General features: G+C 44.7%; 3 protein-coding genes across 3 annotated transcripts; all 3 read right to left on the reverse strand.

Moving 5' to 3' along the window:
• Positions 1-1,327: 1,327 nt before the first annotated feature.
• Positions 1,328-2,245, reverse strand: LOC110003668 (tropomyosin-like). The gene has a single exon (XM_065955284.1). The coding sequence runs from the start codon at positions 2,243-2,245 to the stop codon at positions 1,328-1,330; it is 918 nt and encodes a 305-aa protein (XP_065811356.1).
• Positions 2,246-9,307: 7,062 nt separating this feature from the next.
• On the reverse strand, positions 9,308-10,225 carry LOC136179268 (tropomyosin-like). The gene has a single exon (XM_065955292.1). It carries the CDS (start codon positions 10,223-10,225, stop codon positions 9,308-9,310), a length of 918 nt encoding a protein of 305 aa, XP_065811364.1.
• A 7,119-nt stretch (positions 10,226-17,344) lies between these two features.
• On the reverse strand, positions 17,345-18,262 carry LOC136179273 (tropomyosin-like). The gene has a single exon (XM_065955311.1). It carries the CDS (start codon positions 18,260-18,262, stop codon positions 17,345-17,347), a length of 918 nt encoding a protein of 305 aa, XP_065811383.1.
• Positions 18,263-21,762: the final 3,500 nt, after the last annotated feature.

The following is a 21,762-nucleotide window of genomic DNA, read 5'->3' on the forward strand; positions in this document are numbered from 1 at the left end:
GTCACTTTAATCATGTTAACGCTCGTCTCGTTTCTAATCCAGTGCTGATAAAGAACTTCACACATAACTCACAAAATACACCCAGACCAAGAGACGAAGAGACTGGAGATGTCACCTCAACCCACAGCATTAAATCACCAAAATAAATGTTCATTAGGGTCGACTGTTGGCAGCTGATTGGCTCAGGTCCACCAGCAGACAAACCAATCAGAGATGGAGAGAGAAATAACATCTCCAGCTACAGAGCTCCTGTTAGTAATCTGTGAAACACTGTTGACACTGGAGGAACTGCAGCTGTAAAGTTGGACATTTTAACATGGAGCTCTATGGGGACTGACTCACTGCAGGAGACAGACTCTAGTGGACACTGGAGGAACTGCAGCTGTAAAGCTGGACATTTTAACATGGGGCTCTATAGGGACTGACTCACTGTAGGAGACAGACTCTAGTGGACTCTGGAGGAACTGCAGCTGTAAAGTTGGACATTTTAACATGGGGCTCTATGGGGACTAACTCACTTTCCATTTCTGACAGACCTCATCCTGTAAAAGCCATCTTTTGTCAGCAGTGATCTTCCTCCTTGATCCCTCTCTGAATTTCTGGATCTGTCTCTCAGTTTGAGGACTGATGGCCCACCTCTGCAACAGCGCTCGCCTCTTGGCTCAGAGACCCTCTCGGGTTTCCCAGCATGCTTTTAGGCGTCATTAACATCAGAAGTATTGATCGTACTGCTCTGACCAACAGATGGATGCAGCCTTCAGGGAGAGGAGCGTTCAGACTGTCTGTCAGTCACCAGCTGGACCATCATTTACTGTACAATATAAAAACATGATGTGCTGTTAAACATTGATGTACCCTAGGAGATGGACTGATGCCGAGAAGACACATCGAGGGCCCATAAAACAGCACATGATTTAAACATCTTCAATGTGATTAGTTATGTTCTAATCAATGTTTATACTTTAATATTTATCTGTTGAAACATCATCAGCAAACGTCTTGTTTGATAATATCACACCATAATAAACAGAATGAGAGATACTTATTAAATGCTCGACAGAAATCCAACAATGCATAAAGAATGTTTAATTCATGAATTTATTTGTGTTGATCCTAATTTTAAAATTATGTCCAAATTTTTGAGTGTGGGATAAAACCGGAGCATCCCGGAGAAAAACCCACGCAGACACTTTGAGAACATATGAAGTCCTGACTGACAGATCCCTTTCAGCTTCTGTCAGTCAGGGTTTCACATGTCCCCCCTGAGTCTGCTTGTGTGTTACAGTCTGTGTGATTGTTTGGGACTAGAGGGGGGGGGGGATTGTCATTACTGGTCCAGCTTCTTCAGATGCTTTAATTCACGCCACCGGTCTGGAGTCATGAACTTCTTGAACTTCCTCCATGGAGAGATCTCCTCCGTGCTGCTAACCAGGCGGTTGTCCTCTGGAAGGGTGTCCCAGTGTGATTGCTGCCTGGTTTCCTCCAGCTCTTTCTGCAGGAGGTCAGCCCTCACTATTTGCCACTCCACTTCCGTCAGGAGCTCCTCCACCACCTTCTGCACAGCATAACTTTCTTCCTCCTGTGCTGACAGTTTTGAGGCCAGCTCTAGACAGCTGCTTGTCCTGTCTTGCAGCTGGATCTCTAAACTTTCCAGCTGCTCTTCAATCAGCATGGCCTCTGTCTTCATGGCCCCCATCCCCTGCTCCAGGGAGTCATTCTCTTCAGTCAGCCTCTCAATGAGCATCCAGTCCTTGTTGGTGCTCTCAAAATGCTGATTCCTGACCTCCTCCAGCTCTTTCTGGAGGTCGTCAGCCACCAACACTTTGACATCCATTTCTTGTTGGAGGTCCTCCACCTTCTTCTGCAGAGTCAGGTTAGCATCCTCCTGCAACATAAGTTTGTTGGACAGATCAAGACAGCTGTTGGTTTTGTCTTGCAGCTGGATCTTCAAAGACTCCAGCTGCTTTGAGTTTAGCATGTCCAGGCTGAAGATCTCTTCCTCTAAGGTCTTCATCGCCTGCTCCAGAGTCTTGTTCTCTGCAGTCAGGCTCTCAACTCTTTGTTGGTTCTTGTTGCTTGTTCTCAAAAGCTCATTCCTGACTTCCTCCAGCTCTTTCTGGAGGCCGTCAGCCCTTAACGTTTGGCGCTCCACTTCCTTTCGGAGCACCTCCATCTCCTTCTGCTCCTTCTCCTCAGCACCGTTCTTCGATGAATCTTTACTACTCTGGGATCTGTAGTTCACCATGACTGTTCTTAGTAAAATCAGTGTGTCTTTAACAATGTTGTATCTCAGACTGGTTCTGTGAGCTGTGGTTGTCTCAGACTGGTTCAGTGAGCTGTGGTTGCGTCAGACTGGTTCAGTGAGCTGTGGTTGCCTCAGACTGGTTCAGTGAGCTGTGGTTGTCTCAGACAGATTCAAAATGTCTTTGATGGTCCAGAGTTCTAGAATTCCTTTGATTCTGGTAATATTTGAACATTCTATTGACACTGCATCATTCAAACCACTTCCTGTTGTCAAAATGGCCACCCTAGAATGTTTTCAACATAACCCTACACTGATATACAGTATTAAAAGACTAACTCGTTTCGATTAATCCTGCCAATAGGCGGCAGTAGAAGCCAAACTACATGATGTAGCGCACATTATTATTTATTTTTTAAAACAAACATGATTGACTGAAAGATTGCGTGATAATTTGGGATGTTTGTGCACACCAGGAAGTCAGACTAGTTGGACTAGAGTAACGTATTATGCAAGTCACCCTAAAAGAAGTTAAAATACAGCAGACTGCATGTAAACAGAAGAGAATCTAGGTAGCTTCCCAGAGGAACACCAAAAGGTAAGTTGTATTTTCCTGATAAAGATTAGTCTATAGCCTCCTGACAAAACAACTTTCTTTTTGTAAGATTAAGAACAATTTAAAACACTTAGAGGTATTAAACAGTAAATCCAAATCGGCCCCGCTCTGCTTAAGGAAACCACCTAAACTAAACTTCATCTCATCACTTCATACATTTATCACTGAGTCATTTTATTAAGTGACAGATTCAATTCATTTACTGCCGCTGCACATGATGTGCTGTTAAACATTGATGTACCCTAGGAGATGGACTGATGCCGAGAAGACACATCGAGGGCCCATAAAACAGCACATGATTTAAACATCTTCAATGTGATTAGTTATGTTCTAATCAATGTTTATACTTTAATATTTATCTGTTGAAACATCATCAGCAAAAGTCTTGTTTGATATTATCACACCATAATAAACAGAATGAGAGATACTTATTAAATGCTCGACAGAAATCCAACAATGCATAAAGAATGTTTAATTCATGAATTTATTTGTGTTGATCCTAATTTTAAAATTATGTCCAAATTTTTGAGTGTGGGATAAAACCGGAGCATCCCGGAGAAAAACCCACGCAGACACTTTGAGAACATATGAAGTCCTGACTGACAGATCCCTTTCAGCTTCTGTCAGTCAGGGTTTCACATGTCCCCCCTGAGTCTGCTTGTGTGTTACAGTCTGTGTGATTGTTTGGGACTAGGGGGGGGGGGGGGGATTGTCATTACTGGTCCAGCTTCTTCAGATGCTTTAATTCACGCCACCGGTCTGGAGTCATGAACTTCTTGAACTTCCTCCATGGAGAGATCTCCTCCGTGCTGCTAACCAGGCGGTTGTCCTCTGGAAGGGAGTCCCAGTGTGATTGCTGCCTGGTTTCCTCCAGCTCTTTCTGCAGGAGGTCAGCCCTCACTATTTGCCACTCCACTTCCGTCAGGAGCTCCTCCACCCCCTTCTGCACAGCATAACTTTCTTCCTCCTGTGCTGACAGTTTTGAGGCCAGCTCTAGACAGCTGCTTGTCCTGTCTTGCAGCTGGATCTCTAAACTTTCCAGCTGCTCTTCAATCAGCATGGCCTCTGTCTTCATGGCCCCCATCCCCTGCTCCAGGGAGTCATTCTCTTCAGTCAGCCTCTCAATGAGCATCCAGTCCTTGTTGGTGCTCTCAAAATGCTGATTCCTGACCTCCTCCAGCTCTTTCTGGAGGTCGTCAGCCACCAACACTTTGACATCCATTTCTTGTTGGAGGTCCTCCACCTTCTTCTGCAGAGTCAGGTTAGCATCCTCCTGCAACATAAGTTTGTTGGACAGATCAAGACAGCTGTTGGTTTTGTCTTGCAGCTGGATCTTCAAAGACTCCAGCTGCTTTGAGTTTAGCATGTCCAGGCTGAAGATCTCTTCCTCTAAGGTCTTCATCGCCTGCTCCAGGGAGTCATTCTCTTCAGTCAGCCTCTCAATGAGCATCCAGTCCTTGTTGGTGCTCTCAAAATGCTGATTCCTGACCTCCTCCAGCTCTTTCTGGAGGTCGTCAGCCACCAACACTTTGACATCCATTTCTTGTTGGAGGTCCTCCACCTTCTTCTGCAGAGTCAGGTTAGCATCCTCCTGCAACATAAGTTTGTTGGACAGATCAAGACAGCTGTTGGTTTTGTCTCGCAGCTGGATCTTCAAAGACTCCAGCTGCTTTGAGTTTTGCATGTCCAGGCTGAAGATCTCTTCCTCTAAGGTCTTCATCGCTTGCTCCAGGGAGTCATTCTCTTCAGTCAGCCTCTCAATGAGCATCCAGTCCTTGTTGGTGCTCTCAAAATGCTGATTCCTGACCTCCTCCAGCTCTTTCTGGAGGTCGTCAGCCACCAACACTTTGACATCCATTTCTTGTTGGAGGTCCTCCACCTTCTTCTGCAGAGTCAGGTTAGCATCCTCCTGCAACACAAGTTTGTTGGATAGATCAAGACAGCTGTTGGTTTTGTCTTGCAGCTGGATCTTCAAAGACTCCAGCTGCTTTGAGTTTAGCATGTCCAGGCTGAAGATCTCTTCCTCTAAGGTCTTCATCGCCTGCTCCAGAGTCTTGTTCTCTGTAGTCAGGCTCTCAACTCTTTGTTGGTTCTTGTTGCTTGTTCTCAAAAGCTCATTCCTGACTTCCTCCAGCTCTTTCTGGAGGCCGTCAGCCCTTAACGTTTGGCGCTCCACTTCCTTTCGGAGCACCTCCATCTCCTTCTGCTCCTTCTCCTCAGCACCGTTCTTCGATGAATCTTTACTACTCTGGGATCTGTAGTTCACCATGACTGTTCTTAGTAAAATCAGTGTGTCTTTAACAATGTTGTATCTCAGACTGGTTCTGTGAGCTGTGGTTGCGTCAGACTGGTTCAGTGAGCTGTGGTTGCCTCAGACTGGTTCAGTGAGCTGTGGTTGTCTCAGACAGATTCAAAATGTCTTTGATGGTCCAGAGTTCTGGAATTCCTTTGATTCTGGTAATATTTGAACATTCTATTGACACTGCATCATTCAAACCACTTCCTGTTCTCAAAAAATGGCCACCCTAGAATGTTTTCAACATAACCCTACACTGATATACAGTATTAAAAGACTAACTCGTTTCGATTAATCCTACCAATAGGCGGCAGTAGAAGCCAAACTACATGATGTAGCGCACATTATTATTTATTTTTTAAAACAAACATGATTGACTGAAAGATTGCGTGATAATTTGGGATGTTTGTGCACACCAGGAAGTCAGACTAGGTGGACTAGAGTAACGTATTATGCAAGTCACCCTAAAAGAAGTTAAAATACAGCAGACTGCATGTAAACAGAAGAGAATCTAGGTAGCTTCCCAGAGGAACACCAAAAGGTAAGTTGTATTTTCCTGATAAAGATTAGTCTATAGCCTCCTGACAAAACAACTTTCTTTTTGTAAGATTAAGAACAATTTAAAACACTTAGAGGTATTAAACAGTAAATCCAAATCGGCCCCGCTCTGCTTAAGGAAACCACCTAAACTAAACTTCATCTCATCACTTCATACATTTATCACTGAGTCATTTTATTAAGTGACAGATTCAATTCATTTACTGCCGCTGCACATGATGTGCTGTTAAACATTGATGTACCCTAGGAGATGGACTGATGCCGAGAAGACACATCGAGGGCCCATAAAACAGCACATGATTTAAACATCTTCAATGTGATTAGTTATGTTCTAATCAATGTTTATACTTTAATATTTATCTGTTGAAACATCATCAGCAAACGTCTTGTTTGATATTATCACACCATAATAAACAGAATGAGAGATACTTATTAAATGCTCGACAGAAATCCAACAATGCATAAAGAATGTTTAATTCATGAATTTATTTGTGTTGATCCTAATTTTAAAATTATGTCCAAATTTTTGAGTGTGGGATAAAACCGGAGCATCCCGGAGAAAAACCCACGCAGACACTTTGAGAACATATGAAGTCCTGACTGACAGATCCCTTTCAGCTTCTGTCAGTCAGGGTTTCACATGTCCCCCCTGAGTCTGCTTGTGTGTTACAGTCTGTGTGATTGTTTGGGACTAGGGGGGGGGGGGGGATTGTCATTACTGGTCCAGCTTCTTCAGATGCTTTAATTCACGCCACCGGTCTGGAGTCATGAACTTCTTGAACTTCCTCCATGGAGAGATCTCCTCCGTGCTGCTAACCAGGCGGTTGTCCTCTGGAAGGGAGTCCCAGTGTGATTGCTGCCTGGTTTCCTCCAGCTCTTTCTGCAGGAGGTCAGCCCTCACTATTTGCCACTCCACTTCCGTCAGGAGCTCCTCCACCCCCTTCTGCACAGCATAACTTTCTTCCTCCTGTGCTGACAGTTTTGAGGCCAGCTCTAGACAGCTGCTTGTCCTGTCTTGCAGCTGGATCTCTAAACTTTCCAGCTGCTCTTCAATCAGCATGGCCTCTGTCTTCATGGCCCCCATCCCCTGCTCCAGGGAGTCATTCTCTTCAGTCAGCCTCTCAATGAGCATCCAGTCCTTGTTGGTGCTCTCAAAATGCTGATTCCTGACCTCCTCCAGCTCTTTCTGGAGGTCGTCAGCCACCAACACTTTGACATCCATTTCTTGTTGGAGGTCCTCCACCTTCTTCTGCAGAGTCAGGTTAGCATCCTCCTGCAACATAAGTTTGTTGGACAGATCAAGACAGCTGTTGGTTTTGTCTTGCAGCTGGATCTTCAAAGACTCCAGCTGCTTTGAGTTTAGCATGTCCAGGCTGAAGATCTCTTCCTCTAAGGTCTTCATCGCCTGCTCCAGGGAGTCATTCTCTTCAGTCAGCCTCTCAATGAGCATCCAGTCCTTGTTGGTGCTCTCAAAATGCTGATTCCTGACCTCCTCCAGCTCTTTCTGGAGGTCGTCAGCCACCAACACTTTGACATCCATTTCTTGTTGGAGGTCCTCCACCTTCTTCTGCAGAGTCAGGTTAGCATCCTCCTGCAACATAAGTTTGTTGGACAGATCAAGACAGCTGTTGGTTTTGTCTTGCAGCTGGATCTTCAAAGACTCCAGCTGCTTTGAGTTTAGCATGTCCAGGCTGAAGATCTCTTCCTCTAAGGTCTTCATCGCCTGCTCCAGGGAGTCATTCTCTTCAGTCAGCCTCTCAATGAGCATCCAGTCCTTGTTGGTGCTCTCAAAATGCTGATTCCTGACCTCCTCCAGCTCTTTCTGGAGGTCGTCAGCCACCAACACTTTGACATCCATTTCTTGTTGGAGGTCCTCCACCTTCTTCTGCAGAGTCAGGTTAGCATCCTCCTGCAACACAAGTTTGTTGGATAGATCAAGACAGCTGTTGGTTTTGTCTTGCAGCTGGATCTTCAAAGACTCCAGCTGCTTTGAGTTTAGCATGTCCAGGCTGAAGATCTCTTCCTCTAAGGTCTTCATCGCCTGCTCCAGAGTCTTGTTCTCTGCAGTCAGGCTCTCAACTCTTTGTTGGTTCTTGTTGCTTGTTCTCAAAAGCTCATTCCTGACTTCCTCCAGCTCTTTCTGGAGGCCGTCAGCCCTTAACGTTTGGCGCTCCACTTCCTTTCGGAGCACCTCCATCTCCTTCTGCTCCTTCTCCTCAGCACCGTTCTTCGATGAATCTTTACTACTCTGGGATCTGTAGTTCACCATGACTGTTCTTAGTAAAATCAGTGTGTCTTTAACAATGTTGTATCTCAGACTGGTTCTGTGAGCTGTGGTTGTCTCAGACTGGTTCAGTGAGCTGTGGTTGCCTCAGACTGGTTCAGTGAGCTGTGGTTGCCTCAGACTGGTTCAGTGAGCTGTGGTTGTCTCAGACAGATTCAAAATGTCTTTGATGGTCCAGAGTTCTGGAATTCCTTTGATTCTGGTAATATTTGAACATTCTATTGACACTGCATCATTCAAACCACTTCCTGTTGTCAAAATGGCCACCCTAGAATGTTTTCAACATAACCCTACACTGATATACAGTATTAAAAGACTAACTCGTTTCGATTAATCCTGCCAATAGGCGGCAGTAGAAGCCAAACTACATGATGTAGCGCACATTATTATTTATTTTTTAAAACAAACATGATTGACTGAAAGATTGCGTGATAATTTGGGATGTTTGTGCACACCAGGAAGTCAGACTAGTTGGACTAGAGTAACGTATTATGCAAGTCACCCTAAAAGAAGTTAAAATACAGCAGACTGCATGTAAACAGAAGAGAATCTAGGTAGCTTCCCAGAGGAACACCAAAAGGTAACTTGTATTTTCCTGATAAAGATTAGTCTATAGCCTCCTGACAAAACAACTTTCTTTTTGTAAGATTAAGAACAATTTAAAACACTTAGAGGTATTAAACAGTAAATCCAAATCGGCCCCGCTCTGCTTAAGGAAACCACCTAAACTAAACTTCATCTCATCACTTCATACATTTATCACTGAGTCATTTTATTAAGTGACAGATTCAATTCATTTACTGCCGCTGCACATGATGTGCTGTTAAACATTGATGTACCCTAGGAGATGGACTGATGCCGAGAAGACACATCGAGGGCCCATAAAACAGCACATGATTTAAACATCTTCAATGTGATTAGTTATGTTCTAATCAATGTTTATACTTTAATATTTATCTGTTGAAACATCATCAGCAAACGTCTTGTTTGATATTATCACACCATAATAAACAGAATGAGAGATACTTATTAAATGCTCGACAGAAATCCAACAATGCATAAAGAATGTTTAATTCATGAATTTATTTGTGTTGATCCTAATTTTAAAATTATGTCCAAATTTTTGAGTGTGGGATAAAACCGGAGCATCCTGGAGAAAAACCCACGCAGACACTTTGAGAACATATGAAGTCCTGACTGACAGATCCCTTTCAGCTTCTGTCAGTCAGGGTTTCACATGTCCCCCCTGAGTCTGCTTGTGTGTTACAGTCTGTGTGATTGTTTGGGACTAGAGGGGGGGGGGGATTGTCATTACTGGTCCAGCTTCTTCAGATGCTTTAATTCACGCCACCGGTCTGGAGTCATGAACTTCTTGAACTTCCTCCATGGAGAGATCTCCTCCGTGCTGCTAACCAGGCGGTTGTCCTCTGGAAGGGAGTCCCAGTGTGATTGCTGTCTGGTTTCCTCCAGCTCTTTCTGCAGGAGGTCAGCCCTCACTATTTGCCACTCCACTTCCGTCAGGAGCTCCTCCACCACCTTCTGCACAGCATAACTTTCTTCCTCCTGTGCTGACAGTTTTGAGGCCAGCTCTAGACAGCTGCTTGTCCTGTCTTGCAGCTGGATCTCTAAACTTTCCAGCTGCTCTTCAATCAGCATGGCCTCTGTCTTCATGGCCCCCATCCCCTGCTCCAGGGAGTCATTCTCTTCAGTCAGCCTCTCAATGAGCATCCAGTCCTTGTTGGTGCTCTCAAAATGCTGATTCCTGACCTCCTCCAGCTCTTTCTGGAGGTCGTCAGCCACCAACACTTTGACATCCATTTCTTGTTGGAGGTCCTCCACCTTCTTCTGCAGAGTCAGGTTAGCATCCTCCTGCAACATAAGTTTGTTGGACAGATCAAGACAGCTGTTGGTTTTGTCTTGCAGCTGGATCTTCAAAGACTCCAGCTGCTTTGAGTTTAGCATGTCCAGGCTGAAGATCTCTTCCTCTAAGGTCTTCATCGCCTGCTCCAGAGTCTTGTTCTCTGCAGTCAGGCTCTCAACTCTTTGTTGGTTCTTGTTGCTTGTTCTCAAAAGCTCATTCCTGACTTCCTCCAGCTCTTTCTGGAGGCCGTCAGCCCTTAACGTTTGGCGCTCCACTTCCTTTCGGAGCACCTCCATCTCCTTCTGCTCCTTCTCCTCAGCACCGTTCTTCGATGAATCTTTACTACTCTGGGATCTGTAGTTCACCATGACTGTTCTTAGTAAAATCAGTGTGTCTTTAACAATGTTGTATCTCAGACTGGTTCTGTGAGCTGTGGTTGTCTCAGACTGGTTCAGTGAGCTGTGGTTGCGTCAGACTGGTTCAGTGAGCTGTGGTTGCCTCAGACTGGTTCAGTGAGCTGTGGTTGCCTCAGACTGGTTCAGTGAGCTGTGGTTGCCTCAGACTGGTTCAGTGAGCTGTGGTTGTCTCAGACAGATTCAAAATGTCTTTGATGGTCCAGAGTTCTGGAATTCCTTTGATTCTGGTAATATTTGAACATTCTATTGACACTGCATCATTCAAACCACTTCCTGTTCTCAAAATGGCCACCCTAGAATGTTTTCAACATAACCCTACACTGATATACAGTATTAAAAGACTAACTCGTTTCGATTAATCCTGCCAATAGGCGGCAGTAGAAGCCAAACTACATGATGTAGCGCACATTATTATTTATTTTTTAAAACAAACATGATTGACTGAAAGATTGCGTGATAATTTGGGATGTTTGTGCACACCAGGAAGTCAGACTAGGTGGACTAGAGTAACGTATTATGCAAGTCACCCAAAAAGAAGTTAAAATACAGCAGACTGCATGTAAACAGAAGCGAATCTAGGTAGCTTCCCAGAGGAACACCAAAAGGTAAGTTGTATTTTCCTGATAAAGATTAGTCTATAGCCTCCTGACAAAACAACTTTCTTTTTGTAAGATTAAGAACAATTTAAAACACTTAGAGGTATTAAACAGTAAATCCAAATCGGCCCCGCTCTGCTTAAGGAAACCACCTAAACTAAACTTCATCTCATCACTTCATACATTTATCACTGAGTCATTTTATTAAGTGACAGATTCAATTCATTTACTGCCGCTGCACATGATGTGCTGTTAAACATTGATGTACCCTAGGAGATGGACTGATGCCGAGAAGACACATCGAGGGCCCATAAAACAGCACATGATTTAAACATCTTCAATGTGATTAGTTATGTTCTAATCAATGTTTATACTTTAATATTTATCTGTTGAAACATCATCAGCAAACGTCTTGTTTGATATTATCACACCATAATAAACAGAATGAGAGATACTTATTAAATGCTCGACAGAAATCCAACAATGCATAAAGAATGTTTAATTCATGAATTTATTTGTGTTGATCCTAATTTTAAAATTATGTCCAAATTTTTGAGTGTGGGATAAAACCGGAGCATCCCGGAGAAAAACCCACGCAGACACTTTGAGAACATATGAAGTCCTGACTGACAGATCCCTTTCAGCTTCTGTCAGTCAGGGTTTCACATGTCCCCCCTGAGTCTGCTTGTGTGTTACAGTCTGTGTGATTGTTTGGGACTAGGGGGGGGGGGGGGGGATTGTCATTACTGGTCCAGCTTCTTCAGATGCTTTAATTCACGCCACCGGTCTGGAGTCATGAACTTCTTGAACTTCCTCCATGGAGAGATCTCCTCCGTGCTGCTAACCAGGCGGTTGTCCTCTGGAAGGGAGTCCCAGTGTGATTGCTGCCTGGTTTCCTCCAGCTCTTTCTGCAGGAGGTCAGCCCTCACTATTTGCCACTCCACTTCCGTCAGGAGCTCCTCCACCCCCTTCTGCACAGCATAACTTTCTTCCTCCTGTGCTGACAGTTTTGAGGCCAGCTCTAGACAGCTGCTTGTCCTGTCTTGCAGCTGGATCTCTAAACTTTCCAGCTGCTCTTCAATCAGCATGGCCTCTGTCTTCATGGCCCCCATCCCCTGCTCCAGGGAGTCATTCTCTTCAGTCAGCCTCTCAATGAGCATCCAGTCCTTGTTGGTGCTCTCAAAATGCTGATTCCTGACCTCCTCCAGCTCTTTCTGGAGGTCGTCAGCCACCAACACTTTGACATCCATTTCTTGTTGGAGGTCCTCCACCTTCTTCTGCAGAGTCAGGTTAGCATCCTCCTGCAACATAAGTTTGTTGGACAGATCAAGACAGCTGTTGGTTTTGTCTTGCAGCTGGATCTTCAAAGACTCCAGCTGCTTTGAGTTTAGCATGTCCAGGCTGAAGATCTCTTCCTCTAAGGTCTTCATCGCCTGCTCCAGGGAGTCATTCTCTTCAGTCAGCCTCTCAATGAGCATCCAGTCCTTGTTGGTGCTCTCAAAATGCTGATTCCTGACCTCCTCCAGCTCTTTCTGGAGGTCGTCAGCCACCAACACTTTGACATCCATTTCTTGTTGGAGGTCCTCCACCTTCTTCTGCAGAGTCAGGTTAGCATCCTCCTGCAACATAAGTTTGTTGGACAGATCAAGACAGCTGTTGGTTTTGTCTCGCAGCTGGATCTTCAAAGACTCCAGCTGCTTTGAGTTTTGCATGTCCAGGCTGAAGATCTCTTCCTCTAAGGTCTTCATCGCTTGCTCCAGGGAGTCATTCTCTTCAGTCAGCCTCTCAATGAGCATCCAGTCCTTGTTGGTGCTCTCAAAATGCTGATTCCTGACCTCCTCCAGCTCTTTCTGGAGGTCGTCAGCCACCAACACTTTGACATCCATTTCTTGTCGGAGGTCCTCCACCTTCTTCTGCAGAGTCAGGTTAGCATCCTCCTGCAACACAAGTTTGTTGGATAGATCAAGACAGCTGTTGGTTTTGTCTTGCAGCTGGATCTTCAAAGACTCCAGCTGCTTTGAGTTTAGCATGTCCAGGCTGAAGATCTCTTCCTCTAAGGTCTTCATCGCCTGCTCCAGAGTCTTGTTCTCTGTAGTCAGGCTCTCAACTCTTTGTTGGTTCTTGTTGCTTGTTCTCAAAAGCTCATTCCTGACTTCCTCCAGCTCTTTCTGGAGGCCGTCAGCCCTTAACGTTTGGCGCTCCACTTCCTTTCGGAGCACCTCCATCTCCTTCTGCTCCTTCTCCTCAGCACCGTTCTTCGATGAATCTTTACTACTCTGGGATCTGTAGTTCACCATGACTGTTCTTAGTAAAATCAGTGTGTCTTTAACAATGTTGTATCTCAGACTGGTTCTGTGAGCTGTGGTTGCGTCAGACTGGTTCAGTGAGCTGTGGTTGCCTCAGACTGGTTCAGTGAGCTGTGGTTGTCTCAGACAGATTCAAAATGTCTTTGATGGTCCAGAGTTCTGGAATTCCTTTGATTCTGGTAATATTTGAACATTCTATTGACACTGCATCATTCAAACCACTTCCTGTTCTCAAAATGGCCACCCTAGAATGTTTTCAACATAACCCTACACTGATATACAGTATTAAAAGACTAACTCGTTTCGATTAATCCTGCCAATAGGCGGCAGTAGAAGCCAAACTACATGATGTAGCGCACATTATTATTTATTTTTTAAAACAAACATGATTGACTGAAAGATTGCGTGATAATTTGGGATGTTTGTGCACACCAGGAAGTCAGACTAGGTGGACTAGAGTAACGTATTATGCAAGTCACCCTAAAAGAAGTTAAAATACAGCAGACTGCATGTAAACAGAAGAGAATCTAGGTAGCTTCCCAGAGGAACACCAAAAAGTAACTTGTATTTTCCTGATAAAGATTAGTCTATAGCCTCCTGACAAAACAACTTTCTTTTTGTAAGATTAAGAACAATTTAAAACACTTAGAGGTATTAAACAGTAAATCCAAATCGGCCCCGCTCTGCTTAAGGAAACCACCTAAACTAAACTTCATCTCATCACTTCATACATTTATCACTGAGTCATTTTATTAAGTGACAGATTCAATTCATTTACTGCCGCTGCACATGATGTGCTGTTAAACATTGATGTACCCTAGGAGATGGACTGATGCCGAGAAGACACATCGAGGGCCCATAAAACAGCACATGATTTAAACATCTTCAATGTGATTAGTTATGTTCTAATCAATGTTTATACTTTAATATTTATCTGTTGAAACATCATCAGCAAACGTCTTGTTTGATATTATCACACCATAATAAACAGAATGAGAGATACTTATTAAATGCTCGACAGAAATCCAACAATGCATAAAGAATGTTTAATTCATGAATTTATTTGTGTTGATCCTAATTTTAAAATTATGTCCAAATTTTTGAGTGTGGGATAAAACCGGAGCATCCCGGAGAAAAACCCACGCAGACACTTTGAGAACATATGAAGTCCTGACTGACAGATCCCTTTCAGCTTCTGTCAGTCAGGGTTTCACATGTCCCCCCTGAGTCTGCTTGTGTGTTACAGTCTGTGTGATTGTTTGGGACTAGGGGGGGGGGGGGGGATTGTCATTACTGGTCCAGCTTCTTCAGATGCTTTAATTCACGCCACCGGTCTGGAGTCATGAACTTCTTGAACTTCCTCCATGGAGAGATCTCCTCCGTGCTGCTAACCAGGCGGTTGTCCTCTGGAAGGGAGTCCCAGTGTGATTGCTGCCTGGTTTCCTCCAGCTCTTTCTGCAGGAGGTCAGCCCTCACTATTTGCCACTCTACTTCCGTCAGGAGCTCCTCCACCCCCTTCTGCACAGCATAACTTTCTTCCTCCTGTGCTGACAGTTTTGAGGCCAGCTCTAGACAGCTGCTTGTCCTGTCTTGCAGCTGGATCTCTAAACTTTCCAGCTGCTCTTCAATCAGCATGGCCTCTGTCTTCATGGCCCCCATCCCCTGCTCCAGGGAGTCATTCTCTTCAGTCAGCCTCTCAATGAGCATCCAGTCCTTGTTGGTGCTCTCAAAATGCTGATTCCTGACCTCCTCCAGCTCTTTCTGGAGGTCGTCAGCCACCAACACTTTGACATCCATTTCTTGTTGGAGGTCCTCCACCTTCTTCTGCAGAGTCAGGTTAGCATCCTCCTGCAACATAAGTTTGTTGGACAGATCAAGACAGCTGTTGGTTTTGTCTTGCAGCTGGATCTTCAAAGACTCCAGCTGCTTTGAGTTTAGCATGTCCAGGCTGAAGATCTCTTCCTCTAAGGTCTTCATCGCCTGCTCCAGGGAGTCATTCTCTTCAGTCAGCCTCTCAATGAGCATCCAGTCCTTGTTGGTGCTCTCAAAATGCTGATTCCTGACCTCCTCCAGCTCTTTCTGGAGGTCGTCAGCCACCAACACTTTGACATCCATTTCTTGTTGGAGGTCCTCCACCTTCTTCTGCAGAGTCAGGTTAGCATCCTCCTGCAACATAAGTTTGTTGGACAGATCAAGACAGCTGTTGGTTTTGTCTTGCAGCTGGATCTTCAAAGACTCCAGCTGCTTTGAGTTTAGCATGTCCAGGCTGAAGATCTCTTCCTCTAAGGTCTTCATCGCCTGCTCCAGGGAGTCATTCTCTTCAGTCAGCCTCTCAATGAGCATCCAGTCCTTGTTGGTGCTCTCAAAATGCTGATTCCTGACCTCCTCCAGCTCTTTCTGGAGGTCGTCAGCCACCAACACTTTGACATCCATTTCTTGTCGGAGGTCCTCCACCTTCTTCTGCAGAGTCAGGTTAGCATCCTCCTGCAACACAAGTTTGTTGGATAGATCAAGACAGCTGTTGGTTTTGTCTTGCAGCTGGATCTTCAAAGACTCCAGCTGCTTTGAGTTTAGCATGTCCAGGCTGAAGATCTCTTCCTCTAAGGTCTTCATCGCCTGCTCCAGAGTCTTGTTCTCTGCAGTCAGGCTCTCAACTCTTTGTTGGTTCTTGTTGCTTGTTCTCAAAAGCTCATTCCTGACTTCCTCCAGCTCTTTCTGGAGGCCGTCAGCCCTTAACGTTTGGCGCTCCACTTCCTTTCGGAGCACCTCCATCTCCTTCTGCTCCTTCTCCTCAGCACCGTTCTTCGATGAATCTTTACTACTCTGGGATCTGTAGTTCACCATGACTGTTCTTAGTAAAATCAGTGTGTCTTTAACAATGTTGTATCTCAGACTGGTTCTGTGAGCTGTGGTTGTCTCAGACTGGTTCAGTGAGCTGTGGTTGCCTCAGACTGGTTCAGTGAGCTGTGGTTGCCTCAGACTGGTTCAGTGAGCTGTGGTTGTCTCAGACAGATTCAAAATGTCTTTGATGGTCCAGAGTTCTGGAATTCCTTTGATTCTGGTAATATTTGAACATTCTATTGACACTGCATCATTCAAACCACTTCCTGTTGTCAAAATGGCCACCCTAGAATGTTTTCAACATAACCCTACACTGATATACAGTATTAAAAGACTAACTCGTTTCGATTAATCCTGCCAATAGGCGGCAGTAGAAGCCAAACTACATGATGTAGCGCACATTATTATTTATTTTTTAAAACAAACATGATTGACTGAAAGATTGCGTGATAATTTGGGATGTTTGTGCACACCAGGAAGTCAGACTAGTTGGACTAGAGTAACGTATTATGCAAGTCACCCTAAAAGAAGTTAAAATACAGCAGACTGCATGTAAACAGAAGAGAATCTAGGTAGCTTCCCAGAGGAACACCAAAAGGTAAGTTGTATTTTCCTGATAAAGATTAGTCTATAGCCTCCTGACAAAACAACTTTCTTTTTGTAAGATTAAGAACAATTTAAAACACTTAGAGGTATTAAACAGTAAATCCAAATCGGCCCCGCTCTGCTTAAGGAAACCACCTAAACTAAACTTCATCTCATCACTTCATACATTTATCACTGAGTCATTTTATTAAGTGACAGATTCAATTCATTTACTGCCGCTGCACATGATGTGCTGTTAAACATTGATGTACCCTAGGAGATGGACTGATGCCGAGAAGACACATCGAGGGCCCATAAAACAGCACATGATTTAAACATCTTCAATGTGATTAGTTATGTTCTAATCAATGTTTATACTTTAATATTTATCTGTTGAAACATCATCAGCAAACGTCTTGTTTGATATTATCACACCATAATAAACAGAATGAGAGATACTTATTAAATGCTCGACAGAAATCCAACAATGCATAAAGAATGTTTAATTCATGAATTTATTTGTGTTGATCCTAATTTTAAAATTATGTCCAAATTTTTGAGTGTGGGATAAAACCGGAGCATCCTGGAGAAAAACCCACGCAGACACTTTGAGAACATATGAAGTCCTGACTGACAGATCCCTTTCAGCTTCTGTCAGTCAGGGTTTCACATGTCCCCCCTGAGTCTGCTTGTGTGTTACAGTCTGTGTGATTGTTTGGGACTAGAGGGGGGGGGGATTGTCATTACTGGTCCAGCTTCTTCAGATGCTTTAATTCACGCCACCGGTCTGGAGTCATGAACTTCTTGAACTTCCTCCATGGAGAGATCTCCTCCGTGCTGCTAACCAGGCGGTTGTCCTCTGGAAGGGAGTCCCAGTGTGATTGCTGTCTGGTTTCCTCCAGCTCTTTCTGCAGGAGGTCAGCCCTCACTATTTGCCACTCCACTTCCGTCAGGAGCTCCTCCACCACCTTCTGCACAGCATAACTTTCTTCCTCCTGTGCTGACAGTTTTGAGGCCAGCTCTAGACAGCTGCTTGTCCTGTCTTGCAGCTGGATCTCTAAACTTTCCAGCTGCTCTTCAATCAGCATGGCCTCTGTCTTCATGGCCCCCATCCCCTGCTCCAGGGAGTCATTCTCTTCAGTCAGCCTCTCAATGAGCATCCAGTCCTTGTTGGTGCTCTCAAAATGCTGATTCCTGACCTCCTCCAGCTCTTTCTGGAGGTCGTCAGCCACCAACACTTTGACATCCATTTCTTGTTGGAGGTCCTCCACCTTCTTCTGCAGAGTCAGGTTAGCATCCTCCTGCAACATAAGTTTGTTGGACAGATCAAGACAGCTGTTGGTTTTGTCTTGCAGCTGGATCTTCAAAGACTCCAGCTGCTTTGAGTTTAGCATGTCCAGGCTGAAGATCTCTTCCTCTAAGGTCTTCATCGCCTGCTCCAGAGTCTTGTTCTCTGCAGTCAGGCTCTCAACTCTTTGTTGGTTCTTGTTGCTTGTTCTCAAAAGCTCATTCCTGACTTCCTCCAGCTCTTTCTGGAGGCCGTCAGCCCTTAACGTTTGGCGCTCCACTTCCTTTCGGAGCACCTCCATCTCCTTCTGCTCCTTCTCCTCAGCACCGTTCTTCGATGAATCTTTACTACTCTGGGATCTGTAGTTCACCATGACTGTTCTTAGTAAAATCAGTGTGTCTTTAACAATGTTGTATCTCAGACTGGTTCTGTGAGCTGTGGTTGTCTCAGACTGGTTCAGTGAGCTGTGGTTGCGTCAGACTGGTTCAGTGAGCTGTGGTTGCGTCAGACTGGTTCAGTGAGCTGTGGTTGCCTCAGACTGGTTCAGTGAGCTGTGGTTGTCTCAGACAGATTCAAAATGTCTTTGATGGTCCAGAGTTCTGGAATTCCTTTGATTCTGGTAATATTTGAACATTCTATTGACACTGCATCATTCAAACCACTTCCTGTTGTCAAAATGGCCACCCTAGAATGTTTTCAACATAACCCTACACTGATATACAGTATTAAAAGACTAACTCGTTTCGATTAATCCTGCCAATAGGCGGCAGTAGAAGCCAAACTACATGATGTAGCGCACATTATTATTTATTTTTTAAAACAAACATGATTGACTGAAAGATTGCGTGATAATTTGGGATGTTTGTGCACACCAGGAAGTCAGACTAGTTGGACTAGAGTAACGTATTATGCAAGTCACCCTAAAAGAAGTTAAAATACAGCAGACTGCATGTAAACAGAAGAGAATCTAGGTAGCTTCCCAGAGGAACACCAAAAGGTAAGTTGTATTTTCCTGATAAAGATTAGTCTATAGCCTCCTGACAAAACAACTTTCTTTTTGTAAGATTAAGAACAATTTAAAACACTTAGAGGTATTAAACAGTAAATCCAAATCGGCCCCGCTCTGCTTAAGGAAACCACCTAAACTAAACTTCATCTCATCACTTCATACATTTATCACTGAGTCATTTTATTAAGTGACAGATTCAATTCATTTACTGCCGCTGCACATGATGTGCTGTTAAACATTGATGTACCCTAGGAGATGGACTGATGCCGAGAAGACACATCGAGGGCCCATAAAACAGCACATGATTTAAACATCTTCAATGTGATTAGTTATGTTCTAATCAATGTTTATACTTTAATATTTATCTGTTGAAACATCATCAGCAAACGTCTTGTTTGATATTATCACACCATAATAAACAGAATGAGAGATACTTATTAAATGCTCGACAGAAATCCAACAATGCATAAAGAATGTTTAATTCATGAATTTATTTGTGTTGATCCTAATTTTAAAATTATGTCCAAATTTTTGAGTGTGGGATAAAACCGGAGCATCCCGGAGAAAAACCCACGCAGACACTTTGAGAACATATGAAGTCCTGACTGACAGATCCCTTTCAGCTTCTGTCAGTCAGGGTTTCACATGTCCCCCCTGAGTCTGCTTGTGTGTTACAGTCTGTGTGATTGTTTGGGACTAGAGGGGGGGGGGATTGTCATTACTGGTCCAGCTTCTTCAGATGCTTTAATTCACGCCACCGGTCTGGAGTCATGAACTTCTTGAACTTCCTCCATGGAGAGATCTCCTCCGTGCTGCTAACCAGGCGGTTGTCCTCTGGAAGGGAGTCCCAGTGTGATTGCTGCCTGGTTTCCTCCAGCTCTTTCTGCAGGAGGTCAGCCCTCACTATTTGCCACTCCACTTCCGTCAGGAGCTCCTCCACCCCCTTCTGCACAGCATAACTTTCTTCCTCCTGTGCTGACAGTTTTGAGGCCAGCTCTAGACAGCTGCTTGTCCTGTCTTGCAGCTGGATCTCTAAACTTTCCAGCTGCTCTTCAATCAGCATGGCCTCTGTCTTCATGGCCCCCATCCCCTGCTCCAGGGAGTCATTCTCTTCAGTCAGCCTCTCAATGAGCATCCAGTCCTTGTTGGTGCTCTCAAAATGCTGATTCCTGACCTCCTCCAGCTCTTTCTGGAGGTCGTCAGCCACCAACACTTTGACATCCATTTCTTGTTGGAGGTCCTCCACCTTCTTCTGCAGAGTCAGGTTAGCATCCTCCTGCAACATAAGTTTGTTGGACAGATCAAGACAGCTGTTGGTTTTGTCTTGCAGCTGGATCTTCAAAGACTCCAGCTGCTTTGAGTTTAGCATGTCCAGGCTGAAGATCTCTTCCTCTAAGGTCTTCATCGCCTGCTCCAGGGAGTCATTCTCTTCAGTCAGCCTCTCAATGAGCATCCAGTCCTTGTTGGTGCTCTCAAAATGCTGATTCCTGACCTCCTCCAGCTCTTTCTGGAGGTCGTCAGCCACCAACACTTTGACATCCATTTCTTGTTGGAGGTCCTCCACCTTCTTCTGCAGAGTCAGGTTAGCATCCTCCTGCAACATAAGTTTGTTGGATAGATCAAGACAGCTGTTGGTTTTGTCTTGCAGCTGGATCTTCAAAGACTCCAGCTGCTTTGAGTTTAGCATGTCCAGGCTGAAGATCTCTTCCTCTAAGGTCTTCATCGCCTGCTCCAGGGAGTCATTCTCTTCAGTCAGCCTCTCTATGAGCATCCAGTCCTTGTTGGTGCTCTCAAAATGCTGATTCCTGACCTCCTCCAGCTCTTTCTGGAGGTCGTCAGCCACCAACACTTTGACATCCATTTCTTGTTGGAGGTCCTCCACCTTCTTCTGCAGAGTCAGGTTAGCATCCTCCTGCAACATAAGTTTGTTGGATAGATCAAGACAGCTGTTGGTTTTGTCTTGCAGCTGGATCTTCAAAGACTCCAGCTGCTTTGAGTTTAGCATGTCCAGGCTGAAGATCTCTTCCTCTAAGGTCTTCATCGCCTGCTCCAGGGAGTCATTCTCTTCAGTCAGCCTCTCAATGAGCATCCAGTCCTTGTTGGTGCTCTCAAAATGCTGATTCCTGACCTCCTCCAGCTCTTTCTGGAGGTCGTCAGCCACCAACACTTTGACATCCATTTCTTGTTGGAGGTCCTCCACCTTCTTCTGCAGAGTCAGGTTAGCATCCTCCTGCAACACAAGTTTGTTGGATAGATCAAGACAGCTGTTGGTTTTGTCTTGCAGCTGGATCTTCAAAGACTCCAGCTGCTTTGAGTTTAGCATGTCCAGGCTGAAGGTCTCTTCCTCTAAGGTCTTCATCGCCTGCTCCAGAGTCTTGTTCTCTGCAGTCAGGCTCTCAACTCTTTGTTGGTTCTTGTTGCTTGTTCTCAAAAGCTCATTCCTGACTTCCTCCAGCTCTTTCTGGAGGCCGTCAGCCCTTAACGTTTGGCGCTCCACTTCCTTTCGGAGCACCTCCATCTCCTTCTGCTCCTTCTCCTCAGCACCGTTCTTCGATGAATCTTTACTACTCTGGGATCTGTAGTTCACCATGACTGTTCTTAGTAAAATCAGTGTGTCTTTAACAATGTTGTATCTCAGACTGGTTCTGTGAGCTGTGGTTGTCTCAGACTGGTTCAGTGAGCTGTGGTTGTCTCAGACTGGTTCAGTGAGCTGTGGTTGCGTCAGACTGGTTCAGTGAGCTGTGGTTGCCTCAGACTGGTTCAGTGAGCTGTGGTTGTCTCAGACAGATTCAAAATGCCTTTGATGGTCCAGAGTTCTGGAATTCCTTTGATTCTGGTAATATTTGAACATTCTATTGACACTG

Source organism: Labrus bergylta, chromosome 5 (assembly GCF_963930695.1).
Source record: "Labrus bergylta chromosome 5, fLabBer1.1, whole genome shotgun sequence".
Classification (NCBI taxonomy): domain Eukaryota; kingdom Metazoa; phylum Chordata; class Actinopteri; order Labriformes; family Labridae; genus Labrus; species Labrus bergylta.